Source organism: Pseudorasbora parva, chromosome 15 (assembly GCF_024679245.1).
Source record: "Pseudorasbora parva isolate DD20220531a chromosome 15, ASM2467924v1, whole genome shotgun sequence".
Lineage (NCBI taxonomy): Eukaryota > Metazoa > Chordata > Actinopteri > Cypriniformes > Gobionidae > Pseudorasbora > Pseudorasbora parva.
The window spans coordinates 3,484,281-3,503,119 of NC_090186.1; the positions used below are offsets into that span (position 1 = coordinate 3,484,281).

Consider the following 18,839-nt stretch of genomic DNA (forward strand, 5'->3'; position numbering starts at 1 on the left):
GGTGTAAAAAAAAAAAGTTATGAGAACCTTTTTTTTTTTTTTTACGTTTGACATTACAATGGGAATATACACAACTTTGCCAAAAGTATTAGGATGCCCCTCCAAATCATTGAATTAAGGTGTTCAATCCCTTACATGGCCACAGGTGTATAAATCAAATACTAGGCCTGCAGACGCTTCTACAAACATTGGTGAAAGAATGAGTCACTCTCAGGAGCTCAGTGAACTCAAGCGTGGTACCAGGATAGGCTGACACCTGTGCAATACCTGTGGAGACGTGTGCCCTGGAGTGACCCATCACGCCTCTCTGTCTGCCAATCCCACGGACGAGTTTGTGCTAGGAGAACAGGACTTGCCTAACTACATTGTGCAAAGTATAAAGTTTGGTGGAGGGGGGGTTATGGTGTGATGTTTTTCAGGGGTTGGGCTTGGCTCCTTAGTTCCAGTGAAAGGAACTTTTAATGCTTCAGCATACCAAGACATTTTGGACAATTTCATGCTCCCAAATTTGTTGGAAAAGTTTGGGGACGGCCCCTTCTTGTCCCAACATGACTGCGCTCCAGTGCACAAAGCGTTGGGCCATAAAGACATGGATGAGGAGTTTGGTGTGGAGGAACTTGACTGGCCTGCACAGAGTCCTGAGCTCAACCCGAAAGAACAGCTTTGGGATGAATTAGAGCGGAGACTGAGAGCCAGGCCTTCTCGTCCAACATCAGTGCCTGACCTCACAAATGAGCTTCTAGAAGAATGGTCAACGATCCCCATAAACACACTCCTAAACCTTGAGGAAAACCTTCCCAGAAGACCTGAAGCTGTTATAGCTGCAAAGGGCCAACTTTATATTAAACCCTGCGGATTAAGAATGGGGTGTCATTAAATTAATTTGCATGTAAAGGCAGGCGTCCCAAAACTTTTGGCAATATAGTGTATAAATGAAAGGCCAAACTTTAGTTTACAGTCCAATTCACACTATTAGCGAAGACTTTTGCCTCAGTAAACTCCTAATTACTTCTTATTAATAGTTAGTAGGGATGTAGAATAAGATCATACAGAATAAGGCATTAATATGTGCTTTATGAGTACTAATAAACAGAAAATATCCTAGTAATATGCATGCAAATAAGCAACTAGTTCATAGTGAGAATTGGACCCTAAACTAAGTGTAAACCAAATGCAAACTAGTGATTCTGTCTGCCATTGGTCGATGGTGACCAGCACAGCTCTATTTTTTGTACTTTTACATTTAAGAATTACATTTACATTTTACAATTTCAGTGCCTTGGGTACATTTGGTGCTATAACATTCAATCAAAGAAGGTTTGCAACAAAGTTCTCTTTTTCCCCAAGACAACCATTTTAGAAGACAAAGAAGAAAAACTTCACTATGCATGTAAAATGAATATTATACATCAAAACACAATTATGTTCCCAACTAAGAGAACATTTTAACACTGTAATCTTTATGATCAAACAAGAAAAATTGGTAACACTCAGTTAAGGTGACGTAGTTACACATTACTACATGTACTTACTATAGTAATAACAGTAAATGATGCAATAATTACAAGTAACTAACCTAACCTAAACCTAACGTGACTCAGTAGTAAGTACATGTAGTCAATTAATATTACTCAGCACTTATCTGAGTAAGTACAATGTAAAATAAAGTGTAACTGAAAAATGTCCTCATTGTGAGGAAACATTTCTGCCTTGTGAAAACATTCTACCTGAAATCCAGTGCGTTCTTAACGTTCTCATGAGAACGACAGGTAACATATTAACCAATAGCAACTCATCTTGGCTGTCCATCTGTTCAGGATGTTTGGCCACTCGTTCTTTAATCTTCATGAGTTGTGGGATCATGGGAAAAACATCTTCTGATGGCTGGAAAAGCACCATTGGAAGACAGCATGACATGTGGCGCCCCGCCTGTTAAAACAGAAAACAGATATCTGTGTTAATGTTGTGCAATAGATAAAGAGATGTTTAGCTATATTAATGTTTGTTTTCATTATATACATTATGAAAGCATATAAAAAGTTTGGCTTATAGAAGTTAAATAATGTAATATCCATTTAAAAAATATTACAATTAGTTGGTTTTGGGGCCTGTTCACACAATTAAAGTTCACTATATAGTAAAAAGTTTTTAAATACAAAATTGTCATGCTTTCAGCAATGATTATAATTATTATATGATTTATATAATTATTATACCCCTAATCCATTATACATGAACAATTTTAGTTTTAACAATTTGTATTAAACATTTGGTTTAAATCAACAATCATACAAATATGTAATATACATACGATTTTGAATCAGTAGATAAAGCTTATAAAAGGACTACATGTGAGCTTGCATGTCAGTCTCTCTGTATACGTAGGCTATATACTCCGATTAGGCATAACATTATGACTACTGACAGGTGAAGTGAATAACACTGATGATCTCTTCATCATGGCTCCTGTTAGTGGGTGGGATATATTAGGCAGCAAGTGAACATTTTGTCCTCCAAGTTGATGTGTTAGAAGCAGGAGAAATGGGCAAGCGTAAGGATTTGAGTGAGTTTGACAAGGGCCAGATTGTGACGGCTAGACGACTGGGTCAGAGCATCTCCAAAACTGCAGCTCTTGTGGGCTGTTCCCGGTCTGCAGTGGTCAGTATCTATCAAAAGTGCTCCAAGGAAGGAACAGTGGAGAACCGGCCACAGGGTCATGGGCGGCCAAGGCTCATTGATGCACGTGGGGAGCGAAGGCTGGCCCGTGTGGTCCGATCAAACAGACGAGCTACTGGAGCTCAAACTGCTCCAGAAGTTAATGCTGGTTCTGATAGAAAGCTGTCAGAATACACAGAGCAGCTCAGTTTGTTGCGTATGGGGCGGCATAGCCGCTGACCAGTCAGGGTGCCCATGCTGACCCCTGACCCCGCCGAAAGCACCAACAGTGGCACGTGAGCATCAGAACTGGACCACGGAGCAATGGAAGAAGGTGGCCTGGTCTGAGGAATCACATTTTCTTTTACATCACGTGGATGGCCGGGTGTGTGTGTGTATGGCTTACCTGGGGAACACATGGCCCCAGGATGCACTATGGGAAGAAGGCGAGCCGGCGGAGGCAGTGTGATGCTTTGGGGAATGTTCTGCTGGGAAACCTTGGGTCCTCCATCCATGTGGATGTTACTTTGACACGCTCCACCTACCTAAGCATTGCTGAGACCTTGTTCAGCCTTTCATGGAAACATTTGTGGCAGTCAGAGCAAAAATCAAAGCTGAGTCTCTCTGTATGTTTTTCAATCATCTCCGGTCGTGTTCATGTGTAAATTTGCCGTGAGCTTATTTTGTCCATTAGATCAAAAGATCTGAAAAAACCCATGGACCTTCCCCTTTGAAGAAATTAGGACAGAAGTGGTTGAAAAAGGACAAAAGAGAAGGAATAAAACTCCAGGTGTAAACGGCGACGTGTCTCCCTCGTCTCTGTGATCTTAATACCAGGTGTAAACGGCCATATTTTTAAAGGATTAATTTGTGCAGAAGTGCAGTCCAGCTACTAACCCAACAACACATTTAGTCTGGTTTAATTAACCTCCAACATGACATTGAGTTAGGCCTAGTCTAATAGTTTGCAATTTGATTTGAACCACCACAACACAAGGTGATATGAGATCAGATCTTACCTCAGTCACAGTATTATAATGTGGAAATCATCTGTGATTAACCCGTCAGGCCTGGTATGGTACTCTGGTCTCTGCCTCTATAAAACAGGACAACACATGCAACAATATGAAGCCCAGGTTTCAAATGGCAAAGAAATGCATAAAGATCAGCTTGAAGGGAAACAAGAAAATGTCATATCCAAAATTCACAGGGGTGTAAGGCATCACATTTTCTGTAAAAAAAGACACATTAGTAAAAGTTTCTACTGTACAACACAGGCTGTTGTTTAAAAACAATGTGGAAATCCTGTTTTATGGAAAAATTGGTAGCAAATTTTTTTTTAATTAAATTATATAACTACAACAAAAAAGGTTTCATTAGAATTTGTCCTGGAAGTGCTTGCAAGGCAGCAAAAAAGTAACTCTTTACGAAACGTACAAATTAAAATGTAAGCATGAAGCTCTACATTTCTACCACTCGCATAAAAGTGTATGAATGACATTGTAAATTAGGATGCATAATTTATGCATCCCCATTGCATAAATTAGTAACAATACCAATGTGTTGACTATCAGTGTGCTCACAGATTCTCGAAAGTTGAAATCAAGCACCAAACTAAATGTTTTCACTCATTCACTCAAAACTTCTGAAGGGAAGAAATACTTTTGTCATTTTGAGCCGTAGGACACTGTTCAATGACCTAGCAATCTCCTAACATTTTTTAAAAGATCTAACGCTGTAAATGTAAGAGATTTTCAAACTAAGGATAAAGTTATTTATCAATAAAGACCAAAAATAGCCTTCATAGAGCTGAAAGTGTGTGCAAAAGATTAAATGGAGTCTGTAAGTTAAAGGGATAGTTGACCCAAAAATGAGCGTGTGATGTTTATCTGCTGACCCCCAGGGCGTCCGAGATGTAGGTGTGTTTGTTTCTTCAGGAGAACACAAATGAAGATTTTTAACTCAACCGTTGCTCGTATAATGCATGTCAATGGGGTGTATTTCTATGAGAGTAAAAAACACACACACATACGAATCCATATTAAACCCTGCGGCTCGTGGAGACACATTGATGTCTTAAGACATGAAACCATCGCTTTCTGAGAGAAACACAACAGTATTTATATAATTTTATATCTCAAATACAACACTATGTCCAACAGCCGCAAGAGATGCCATCACTCCCGCTGGATGAGGTCAAATGTACACGATGAAGGCGTTACTCAATGGGATGCAAGCAGTGGAAGTGATGTCTTGCGCGTATCGTACGCCATATCGTGTACATTTGACCTCATCCAGCGGGAGTGATGGCATCTCTTGCGGCTGTTGGACATAGTGTTGTATTTGAGATATAAAATTATATAAATACTGTTGTTTCTCTCAGAAAGCGATGGTTTCATGTCTTAAGACATCAATGTGTCGCCACGAGCCGCAGGGTTTAATATGGATTCGTATGTGTGTGTGTTTTTTACTCTCATAGAAATACACCCCATTGACATGCATTATACGAGCAACGGTTGAGTTAAAAATCTTCATTTGTGTTCTCCTGAAGAAACGTCTGATTTTTCAGTCAATGAAAAGATACTATTCCACAGATAAAAGGCACAAAATGAGATGTATATGTAATGTATATCTAATGAGGATTAAATTTTTTTTGTTTATAAATAGATTTAGAACAGAATGACCAAGAATATCTAGTAAAGATATGAATTTTAAAAACAAATTGTAAATAACTTGTATTTCTAATTAGCTTAAGAAAGATATTATATAAGACACATCAAATTAATGCATATGCTTTCACAGCAATGTTATTAAAGGAATTTAATCTCGTAGTTTGCAAATACAGACAAAAACTGTGCGGTTAGCATTGAACTCAAAAACACAACAATTTTTTATTTGTTCTTACAAACTGCAGAACTTGGAACATTTCTAACATAAGAAAAAAAGGTCACACTTTAGATTAGGGTCCAATTCTCTACAACTTTTGCCTTAGTAAACTCCTAATATCTTCTTATTAATAGTTAGTGGGTAGTTGTTAAGTTTAGCTATTGGGCTTGATTAAGGGATCCAGAATAAGGCATTCATATGAGCTTTATAAGTACTAATAATTAGTCAATATCCTATATGCTAATAAGCAACTAGTTAATTCATATAGTTTTCACGTGATGTCATGCTTATAGGAACCCTGTAGGGCAAAACAGGCTTTCCGCCATTGCCAGGTTTGTAGTCAGTATTAATGCAGCAAGACAGTGATATTAAAATACCAAAATCAATATACGTCTTATTGATGTTGCACACTTTGTGCAGGAAAGCAAATGAACACAGCATATTAAAAGGTTTCTCGTGAGGTGTTTTCCCATCAAAACCCATTCTGATAAACGTATTGCATTCACTATCTTAGCTCATTTACTCACTGCATCAAAGGTGTAAACTGATTTTGTTCTGTTAATATCACTGTTTTAGTCCATTACGGCACTTTAGGGGTCACACTGATAAGGATTCTTTAACCCTCCGCCTGCTGCTTGATCAGCTCTATAACGGTTTTACTGCATAATTAAACTTTTTTTAAATTTAGTGGTGCAACAACTCTTATCCTAGATTAGCGTTAAACTTTACTTAATGTAATCCTTATTGGTGTAACTCACCCTGTAGTGTTTATCAAGTTTAGCGTTTTAAAAGCGTCCCGCTGTTTTTAGTGATTAAAATACTGCGGCAGGAGCTGTATATGGATCATAAGTGCCCAAAATGTGCATCTTGTTCACATATTTTTGTTTTAAGATGGAAATTTGACAGGTTTGTGCTGGAGTTCAATGGCGGTTTTGCCCTTGCGACAGTCACGTGACTGAAAATTATGAACAGTGAAAATTGAACCCTAAGTTTTACTGAAATAATACTGACTGACAAATTTGCATTTGGTATGTTGCTTATATTTGTATATCTCTTCGTCTAGTAAAAATTCCAAAGATATATTTAATTGTATGTCTTGTCTGTAGTATCTATAAAGGAGTGGTAAAACACAATTTCACTTTTCTAACTTTAGCTAGTGTGTAATGTTTGAGCATAAACAACATCTGCAAAGTTACAACGTTCAAAGTTTAATGCAAAGGGAGATATTTGCTTTTAAAGAATATTCATTTCTAAGGACAAACGGCCGGTAAGAACTACAGCCTTTTCCTCCAGACTCGCTGGCATCAGCAAGTTCAATATTTACATAAAACCCCTCCTCCGAGAATATTGAATAAAGGGGCGAGGCCATTTTTTATTGCTGTGGAGAAGAGTAGGCTGGAGTGTGCTAGGTGGTTAGCCAATCACAACACAGCTGGGCCAGCTAACCAATCTGAGCCCATTGCATATTTTTAAGGGACTGGCTTCATAGAACCAGGAAACCATCAGACCGTTTTTACAAAAAGAGACAGAGCAGTGTACAATAATGGTAAAATGTATGAAAAATAATGCAATTTTTTAAAAACGAAGCATGAACATGTTACAGTGCACCACGCAAACACAATCAAGCCTTCGAAAGAATGTGTTTTACCACCCCTTTAACACAACAAATGCTTTAACTGCAAAAAAAGTCTGAAAATCTGACGAAAAAAGACCTGCTTACACTAGAGTTAGTGTCTTTCTGGTCCGTACACATATCCTGCACATAGATAACAAGAGAGAAATGATGGTATAAAGAAAGGTGAGCGCCCCCACGAGGCACACTAGGGAAAGAAAGGGGTCTAGTGGCACGGAGATCAGCTCTGCACATCTCTCCCCGATAAAATGCCAGAATTTACCTACAGGACATCTAAAAGGGTCGAGAAAGACAGTTAGAACATGTACAATAGAGGGTTTATCCTTAAAAAATATCCTTCACAGCTATACAGCAGCATCACTGAGCTTACGTATTCATTTTTTTAAAAAGTAGTTACCACAAAACATAAGCAAACCTACTGGAGTGCTGGCAAAAATGACCCACTAAAAACAAGTTAGCTACACTTAAGTTAAAAAATAAGTTACCTAGTTGCCTTAAAATTGAGTTCATTGAAATTAAAAATTTGAGTTGATACAATGATGGGAATTGGTTTAATAAATAGAAACTCACAATATTATTGTATCTGAACCACATAACAAAATGTGATAAATCATAAAAATAGCACAATTTGGCATGTTTCACTGCATAAACACAAATAAAACACAATTACCCAATATGCTTACAAAATCTTTTAATAATATTTGAATAAAGGTTGTCGATTCCCAAAAATGTTAATTGTATTAACACAAATTTTTAATTTCAATGAACTCAAAATTAAGGCAACCAGGTAACTTATTTTTTAAATAATTTTGAGTTGAGTTTGAGTTAATACAATTAAGGTTGAGATTCGACAACCTTTATTAAAATATTATTAAAAGATTTTGTAAGCATATTGGGTAATTGTTTGTGTTTTATTTGTGATGATGCAGTGAAACATGCCAAATAGTGCTATTTTAATGATTTATCAAATGTGGTTAAAAAAACAATAACATTGTGAGTTTCTATTTATTAAACCAATTCCCTTTATTGTATCAACTCAAATTTAATTTCAATGAACTCAAAAATTTAAGGCAACCAGGTTACTTACTTTTTAAAGTTAAACCAACAATATTTTTTACAGTGTAGCATAAAAAGTTAGAAACTTGATTTTATTCTGTGACACAATTGAGTTATATTTATATTGTAGAATTTAACTGTTCTATATGTAATAGTTCGCCGAGGTACCTGCAAGCGGCACCGTGCCCTGGTACAATCTCACACTCTCCTCCATTGAGACAGAAATCCGGCTGGACCGCACAGAGGCTCTGACATGGCAGGCCATCCAGCGTTACGTAGCCTGGGTCACATAAACATTGTGCTTCCTTTGTCCAGAGGTTCACCACGCATTTCGAAAACTCGTTGCAGGCAAGAAACTTGCAAGGGTCACCTTGATCAGCTAAAACAAAAGAACAAATTGGACTCTCGTTTTGTAGCAACTCTTGACCTTCTGTGAGAAATTATGGGACCCACTTTATATTAGGTGGCCTTAACTACTATGTACTAACGTTTTAATAAATCATTTGATACAATGCACTTATTGTGTACATACATGTTTTTACATTGTACTTACATTTTAAAAATACCTGCATGTAATTACGTCTGTAATTAATTTTTGTAGTTACATTTGTAATTACACAGTTGTCACTTCCCTTACACCTAACCATACCCTTAAACTGACCCACACCACCACACCTGACCCTAACTCTACCCTTAAACTGACCCACACCACCACACCTGTCCCTAACTCTACCCTTAAACTGACCCACACCACCACACCTGTCCCTAACTCTACCCTTAAACTGACCCACACCACCTCACCTGTCCCTAACTCTACCCTTAAACTGACCCACACCACCACACCTGACCCTAACTCTACCCTTAAACTGACCCACACCACCACACCTGTCCCTAACTCTACCCTTAAACTGACCCACACCACCACACCTGTCCCTAACTCTACCCTTAAACTGACCCACACCACCTCACCTGTCCCTAACTTTACCCTTAAACTGACCCACACCACCACACCTGTCCCTAACTTTACCCTTAAACTGACCCACACCACCACACCTGACCCTAACTCTACCCTTAAACTGACCCACACCACCACACCTGTCCCTAACTCTACCCTTAAACTGACCCACACCACCACACCTGTCCCTAACTCTACCCTTAAACTGACCCACACCACCACACCTGACCCTAACTCTACCCTTAAACTGACCCACACCACTACACCTGACCCTAACTCTACCCTTAAACTGACCCACACCACCACACCTGACCCTAACTCTACCCTTAAACTGACCCACACCACCACACCTGACCCTAACTCTACCCTTAAACTGACCCACACCACCACACCTGACCCTAACTCTACCCTTAAACTGACCCACACCACCACACCTGACCCTAACTCTACCCTTAAACTGACCCACACCACCACACCTGACCCTAACTCTACCCTTAAACTGACCCACACCACCACACCTGACCCTAACTCTACCCTTAAACTGACCCACACCACCTCACCTGACCCTAACTCTACCCTTAAACTGACCCACACCACCACACCTGACCCTAACTCTACCCTTAAACTGACCCACACCACCTCACCTGACCCTAACTCTACCCTTAAACTGACCCACACCACCACACCTGACCCTAACTCTACCCTTAAACTGACCCACACCACCACACCTGACCCTAACTTTACCCTTAAACTGACCCACACCACCACACCTGACCCTAACTCTACCCTTAAACTGACCCACACCACCACACCTGACCCTAACTCTACCCTTAAACTGACCCACACCACCACACCTGACCCTAACTTTACCCCTAAACTGACCCACACCACCACACCTGACCCTAACTCTACCCTTAAACTGACCCACACCACCACACCTGACCCTAACTCTACCCTTAAACTGACCCACACCACCACACCTGACCCTAACTCTACCCTTAAACTGACCCACACCACCACACCTGTCACTAACTCTACCCTTAAACTGACCCACACCACCACACCTGACCCTAACTTTACCCTTAAACTGACCCACACCACCACACCTGTCACTAACTCTACCCTTAAACTGACCCACTCCACCACACCTGACCCTAACTCTACCCTTAAACTGACCCACACCACCTCACCTGTCCCTAACTCTACCCTTAAACTGACCCACACCACCACACCTGACCCTAACTTTACCCTTAAACTGACCCACACCACCACACCTGACCCTAACTCTACCCTTAAACTGACCCACACCACCTCACCTGTCCCTAACTCTACCCTTAAACTGACCCACACCACCACACCTGACCCTAACTCTACCCTTAAACTGACCCACACCACCACACCTGACCCTAACTTTACCCTTAAACTGACCCACACCACCTCACCTGACCCTAACTCTACCCTTAAACTGACCCACACCACCACACCTGTCCCTAACTCTACCCTTAAACTGACCCACACCACCACACCTGACCCTAACTCTACCCTTAAACTGACCCACACCACCACACCTGACCCTAACTCTACCCTTAAACTGACCCACACCACCACACCTGACCCTAACTCTACCCTTAAACTGACCCACACCACCACACCTGACCCTAACTTTACCCTTAAACTGACCCACACCACCACACCTGACCCTAACTTTACCCTTAAACTGACCCACACCACCACACCTGACCCTAACTTTACCCTTAAACTGACCCACACCAGCACACCTGTCCCTAACTCTACCCTTAAACTGACCCACACCACCACACCTGTCCCTAACTCTACCCTTAAACTGACCCACACCACCACACCTGTCCCTAACTCTACCCTTAAACTGACCCACACCACCACACCTGTCCCTAACTCTACCCTTAAACTGACCCACACCACCTCACCTGTCCCTAACTCTACCCTTAAACTGACCCACACCACCACACCTGACCCTAACTCTACCCTTAAACTGACCCACACCACCACACCTGTCCCTAACTCTACCCTTAAACTGACCCACACCACCACACCTGACCCTAACTCTACCCTTAAACTGACCCACACCACCACACCTATCCCTAACCATACCCTTAAACTGACCCACACCACCTCACCTGACCCTAACTCTACCCTTAAACTGACCCACACCACCTCACCTGACCCTAACCATACCCTTAAACTGACCCACACCACCACACCTGACCCTAACTCTACCCTTAAACTGACCCACACCACCACACCTGTCCCTAACTCTACCCTTAAACTGACCCACACCACCACACCTGTCCCTAACTCTACCCTTAAACTGACCCACACCACCTCACCTGACCCTAACTCTACCCTTAAACTGACCCACACCACCTCACCTGACCCTAACTCTACCCTTAAACTGACCCACACCACCACACCTGACCCTAACTCTACCCTTAAACTGACCCACACCACCACACCTGACCCTAACTCTACCCTTAAACTGACCCACACCACCTCACCTGACCCTAACTCTACCCTTAAACTGACCCACACCACCACACCTGTCCCTAACTCTACCCTTAAACTGACCCACACCACCACACCTGACCCTAACTCTACCCTTAAACTGACCCACACCACCACACCTGTCCCTAACTCTACCCTTAAACTGACCCACACCACCACACCTGACCCTAACTCTACCCTTAAACTGACCCACACCACCACACCTGTCCCTAACTCTACCCTTAAACTGACCCACACCACCACACCTGACCCTAACTCTACCCTTAAACTGACCCACACCACCACACCTGTCCCTAACTCTACCCTTAAACTGACCCACACCACCTCACCTGTCCCTAACTCTACCCTTAAACTTAAACTGACCCACACCACCTCACCTGACCCTAACTTTACCCCTAAACTGACCCACACCACCACACCTGACCCTAACTCTACCCTTAAACTGACCCACACCACCACACCTGACCCTAACTCTACCCTTAAACTGACCCACACCACCACACCTGACCCTAACTCTACCCTTAAACTGACCCACACCACCACACCTGACCCTAACTCTACCCTTAAACTGACCCACACCACCACACCTGACCCTAACTCTACCCTTAAACTGACCCACACCACCACACCTGACCCTAACTCTACCCTTAAACTGACCCACACCACCTCACCTGACCCTAACTCTACCCTTAAACTGACCCACACCACCACACCTGACCCTAACTCTACCCTTAAACTGACCCACACCACCACACCTGTCCCTAACTCTACCCTTAAACTGACCCACACCACCACACCTGACCCTAACTCTACCCTTAAACTGACCCACACCACCACACCTGACCCTAACTTTACCCTTAAACTGACCCACACCACCACACCTGACCCTAACTCTACCCTTAAACTGACCCACACCACCACACCTGACCCTAACTCTACCCTTAAACTGACCCACACCACCACACCTGACCCTAACTTTACCCCTAAACTGACCCACACCACCACACCTGACCCTAACTCTACCCTTAAACTGACCCACACCACCACACCTGACCCTAACTCTACCCTTAAACTGACCCACACCACCACACCTGACCCTAACTCTACCCTTAAACTGACCCACACCACCACACCTGTCACTAACTCTACCCTTAAACTGACCCACACCACCACACCTGACCCTAACTTTACCCTTAAACTGACCCACACCACCACACCTGTCACTAACTCTACCCTTAAACTGACCCACTCCACCACACCTGACCCTAACTCTACCCTTAAACTGACCCACACCACCTCACCTGTCCCTAACTCTACCCTTAAACTGACCCACACCACCACACCTGACCCTAACTTTACCCTTAAACTGACCCACACCACCACACCTGACCCTAACTCTACCCTTAAACTGACCCACACCACCTCACCTGTCCCTAACTCTACCCTTAAACTGACCCACACCACCACACCTGACCCTAACTCTACCCTTAAACTGACCCACACCACCACACCTGACCCTAACTTTACCCTTAAACTGACCCACACCACCTCACCTGACCCTAACTCTACCCTTAAACTGACCCACACCACCACACCTGTCCCTAACTCTACCCTTAAACTGACCCACACCACCACACCTGACCCTAACTCTACCCTTAAACTGACCCACACCACCACACCTGACCCTAACTCTACCCTTAAACTGACCCACACCACCACACCTGACCCTAACTCTACCCTTAAACTGACCCACACCACCACACCTGACCCTAACTTTACCCTTAAACTGACCCACACCACCACACCTGACCCTAACTTTACCCTTAAACTGACCCACACCACCACACCTGACCCTAACTTTACCCTTAAACTGACCCACACCAGCACACCTGTCCCTAACTCTACCCTTAAACTGACCCACACCACCACACCTGTCCCTAACTCTACCCTTAAACTGACCCACACCACCACACCTGTCCCTAACTCTACCCTTAAACTGACCCACACCACCACACCTGTCCCTAACTCTACCCTTAAACTGACCCACACCACCTCACCTGTCCCTAACTCTACCCTTAAACTGACCCACACCACCACACCTGACCCTAACTCTACCCTTAAACTGACCCACACCACCACACCTGTCCCTAACTCTACCCTTAAACTGACCCACACCACCACACCTGACCCTAACTCTACCCTTAAACTGACCCACACCACCACACCTATCCCTAACCATACCCTTAAACTGACCCACACCACCTCACCTGACCCTAACTCTACCCTTAAACTGACCCACACCACCTCACCTGACCCTAACCATACCCTTAAACTGACCCACACCACCACACCTGACCCTAACTCTACCCTTAAACTGACCCACACCACCACACCTGTCCCTAACTCTACCCTTAAACTGACCCACACCACCACACCTGTCCCTAACTCTACCCTTAAACTGACCCACACCACCTCACCTGACCCTAACTCTACCCTTAAACTGACCCACACCACCTCACCTGACCCTAACTCTACCCTTAAACTGACCCACACCACCACACCTGACCCTAACTCTACCCTTAAACTGACCCACACCACCACACCTGACCCTAACTCTACCCTTAAACTGACCCACACCACCTCACCTGACCCTAACTCTACCCTTAAACTGACCCACACCACCACACCTGTCCCTAACTCTACCCTTAAACTGACCCACACCACCACACCTGACCCTAACTCTACCCTTAAACTGACCCACACCACCACACCTGTCCCTAACTCTACCCTTAAACTGACCCACACCACCTCACCTGTCCCTAACTCTACCCTTAAACTTAAACTGACCCACACCACCTCACCTGACCCTAACTCTACCCTTAAACTGACCCACACCACCACACCTGACCCTAACTCTACCCTTAAACTGACCCACACCACCACACCTGTCCCTAACTCTACCCTTAAACTGACCCACACCACCACACCTGTCCCTAACTTTACCCTTAAACTGACCCACACCACCACACCTGTCCCTAACTCTACCCTTAAACTGACCCACACCACCACACCTGACCCTAACTCTACCCTTAAACTGACCCACATCACCACACCTGACCCTAACTCTACCCTTAAACTGACCCACACCTGTCCCTAACTCTACCCTTAAACTGACCCACACCACCACACCTGACCCTAACTCTACCCTTAAACTGACCCACACCACCTCACCTGACCCTAACTCTACCCTTAAACTGACCCACACCACCTCACCTGACCCTAACTCTACCCTTAAACTGACCCACACCACCACACCTGACCCTAACTCTACCCTTAAACTGACCCACACCACCACACCTGACCCTAACTCTACCCTTAAACTGACCCACACCACCACACCTGTCCCTAACTCTACCTGTATCCCACCGTAATATCAGCAAAGGTGTTTTGAAATACAATTTGAACAAAGTAAGTACATTGTACTTATTTTTTGATGTAAGTACATAGTACTTAAGGCCACCTAATATAAAGTGAGGCCATATGTTTATTCCTTCCAGACAGACTGATCCAGTTTGATATCAATAGTAATGTATGCTTACCAGGCAAGACTCTTACCTGGCTCTATGTCTAGGGAATGGCTGTCAATCCTTATGTCCAAACGATGGGCTGCAGCATCACAAAACTCCTCCAAGACATGCTGGACAGCCTCAGTAATGTTGTACGGCACAGACTTGGCAAATTTCACCTTGCTGTTGACCACCACACTTCCATTTCTGAAGTTTAGGATCTCTAACTGCTTAAAACCTGTTAGGTTAGACTGTAGATATGGGAGTAGCTGTGCACAGAGGAAACAAAAGCATCATTTATGAATGTTCACAACACACACAAAAATCACTGGACAATTACAGGAGTTGGCTTCTATTAGCCTAAGCGTTAACCTTTAAAAGAATCTACAATACTGTAAAGTATAAACAGTATACTGCCTTATGATATTAAAATAAGGCATGTAAAGAGTACGTAATGAATGATAAACCTTAGGATAAAGCTGCAATGTTATACATTACTGTGATATGACCCAACTATGTTGCATGTTAGTTCAGTAAGTGGTTTCCTGTAATCATAGTTGAACAGATGAAAAAAATAGGACAAAAATATAGCTGCAAGCAGCAATTATCTAGCCTGGATGCCAGCCGAACTTAGCCCCGCCCACACAATTTTTAGGTCGGGCGGTTTGGTCTGGCTTCGATCCTTAGAGGAGTAATTAACTCCAAACAGAAACTGTTCTGACCAATGAAATCATCAGGGCGGGCTTTAGACGATGATGGACAGATGATAAACAGTAACGTAATCATCACGTCAAAGGGGCTTGGGTTATATTTGTTCAAATCCTAATTGGAGAGCTTGTTTGTATCTGTATCACCTTCACTATTTCTCTCAGAAATGATGATCATGTTGGGGAAGTACTCTGTGTATCATTAAAGTCTTTTATTTTTTTACAACACCGGCAAAGATCGTTTATTTGACAGGGTGCAGACAGGGTTGCCAAGTTTTTACAACAAAAACCGCCAGCTACATAGAAAACAACCCGAGGAAAAAAACGTGGACTTGGCAACACAGCTCAGTTGAGCTCTGTTGACATTTGACAACTAACATTATGCGTCACTTCGTTGCTCTGATTGGTTGTAGGTCTGTCCAATCGAGGTCTTTTCTGGTTGGGTTGAAACACGCCCCATAATCACAGCCCAATGGAGCATCAGACTCATATTCTGACTAGAGTTGAGTATGACCACGTCAGGCTAGCAATTATCGGGGGCCAAGCACAAAAAAAAAAATTTGATATGCAAACATGGCTGAGAGCTTCAGAAAAAAAAACCTCAGCAATAAGCAATTAAATGTGTTTTTTTTAGATTATTTTAGTCAAAATGGCTGAAAAATCAAAATACAATCACTGTAATATCATTAATTTGCTTATCACTTTTGACCAATAGGTGGCGCTGTTATCGAATTATGTTGTGGTCAGTGTGAAGTGACAATGACACATAAAAACTTCAATAGGTCAATATGCCAAAGCATTGAGATCGATTTGGTCTATCAAAAAGATTTTTTGCCAGCATGCTCTGAAGATGATCTGAGCCAAATTTGGTAAAAAATAATTTTGGATAAAAGTTTTCATGCTCGAGCAAATAATTGGTGTCATTGTTCTCAGCATGACACAAAGAATCGATCAAGACCAGTTTAACTAGAATAGTCAAAATTAATCGAAAGTTATTAGCATTTTTGGAAATTGCATTGTGACTTTTTCTCTAAACTTTTTCAGTACCTTCAGGATATGGTGGCGATGACACATACCGAGTTTCATAACGATATGTTAATACATTCTTAAAATAAAATGGCCGACTTCTACTATAGCCAATATGGGAATTTTACTCGCCATGATGCACTGAATACGAAGAGACTCATTTAATTATTTTTGGGCAAACAGTTCAGAAGTTATATGCACAAAAAGCCATTTTTCATATCTCATAACCAGTAGGAGGCACTGTGTTGAAACGCTGCATGTAGTCTCAGGTCATGCTTGGGATAAAATGTACGAAGTTTGGTCTGAATACGTTAAAGCACTGGGAAATATAGCCTGGCATTCAATTTGGCATGTTCTTTGTCAAATTCGTTTGGAAGTTATTCGAGAATGGTTGGGTTTATCAAGAAGCTTTTAATAACTTTTTCCCACCATGGTCTGAAGATGATCTGATTGGATTGTCATGAAAAACAGACAAACCATCTAGGAGGACTTCGAAGAAGTTTTTTTGGCTGGAAAATTTTCAGTACGAAAAATTGCCATAGGTACAACATCGAATTGTTTTGAGCCAAGGAATCAGAGAAGAAATACATTTACTATACAGTCATGTTCTCTCACTGTAAAATGTTACCGTTCATCATGACAATCAACAGAAATCTGCTGCACTTACCAGTTCAACAAATCTGTTTTCCAATGACCGGTATTCTGTAGAGCTCTTATTGAAAAGATCATCAGAGAACATCATGTTTGTGACACGCAAACTGAAAAACACAATTAGTTCTTTGCCTTTGTTCGCTGTGGTCATCGAGGAAGTTGTGAAGTACGTTAGCGATGGCGTTCTTGTCGTCTCCAAGGGAAATCCTTCATTTGGAAAAGAATATCCATTGTCGTAAGTCAAGAGGTCAATGGTCTCAGTACTTACTACATCGATTTGGTCCAACTCAGTGGCTAGGTCTTTTAAATGAATAAATGGGTCCTCAGTTTCCACATTCAGCACTTTGTCATTTTCGGTCACTTTAAGTACAACATCCTGGGCAACAGTTGAATGTACATTTGCAGTTGGTGAATCATAATCCTTTTCCAAAGCTGTTGGAGTAACGACCGATACATCTGTTAGGACTGCTTTAAAAAGATCAAGGTCTGCAGGAACAGTTGTCAAATGTGTTTCAGTTTCAACCGTCTCCATGGGCAGAGATGCGTTTTCTTTCTCTTGTCCTATAAAGACAACTTCTGTCTTAGTCTCTTCCTCTGGGAAATAAAAAATAGAGGTTAGAAATTACATGTGAAGCACTGCGGAGATATAGCCTCGTGCTCATTTTGGCGGGCACATCGTCAAATTTGTTTGTGTTTTATTGGATCATTCCATAACTTTGTGTTGGCGTAGTCTGTAGATGATTTAGTTCAATTTCGTGAAAATCAGAGCAATAGCCTAGGAGGAGTTAGAAAAAGTTGTTTTTGTTTTTTAGAAAGTTCAAAATGGTGTTCATATTTTTCTTAACGGAAAATGACTCTAATCGTCTTTGGCCAAGAAATCAGAGGAAAAAGGTTATTAGCACAAATGTAAGTGACGCTTTGGACAGTTGGTGGCACTAGAGGGATTATGGTAAACTTTCAGACTGTCCTCTATCATTGTGCTGAATTTCATAACTTTCCCTCATGCGGTTCTATAGGCTGCCATAGACTCAAAAGTGTAAGAAGAAGAAGAAATGAAAGAACAACAGAGCGTCATTGGTTACAATACGGTGCCTTTGCACCTTCGGTGCTTGGCCACTAATTAAAGACTCTGAAAGATTCTGATCAGATATGTGTTTGGAAAC

At 42.3% G+C, this 18,839-nt stretch overlaps 1 protein-coding gene across 2 annotated transcripts in view; it reads right to left on the reverse strand.

Moving 5' to 3' along the window:
* Window positions 1-837: 837 nt before the first annotated feature.
* Window positions 838-18,839, reverse strand: part of LOC137040921 (interphotoreceptor matrix proteoglycan 2) — a 35,393-nt gene continuing 17,391 nt past the window's right edge. The window contains exons 14-19 of one of the 2 annotated variants that reach the window (XM_067416743.1): window positions 17,693-18,270; window positions 15,342-15,561; window positions 8,399-8,609; window positions 7,262-7,447; window positions 3,675-3,751; window positions 838-1,929 (exon numbers count right to left, since the gene is read on the reverse strand). In XM_067416743.1, the coding sequence (XP_067272844.1) occupies window positions 3,712-3,751; window positions 7,262-7,447; window positions 8,399-8,609; window positions 15,342-15,561; window positions 17,693-18,270 (1,235 nt within the window). In that variant the 3' untranslated portion in view covers window positions 838-1,929; window positions 3,675-3,711. The remainder of the gene's footprint in view (window positions 1,930-3,674; window positions 3,752-7,261; window positions 7,448-8,398; window positions 8,610-15,341; window positions 15,562-17,692; window positions 18,271-18,839) is intronic. The other variant, XM_067416744.1, reaches the window with a different exon arrangement.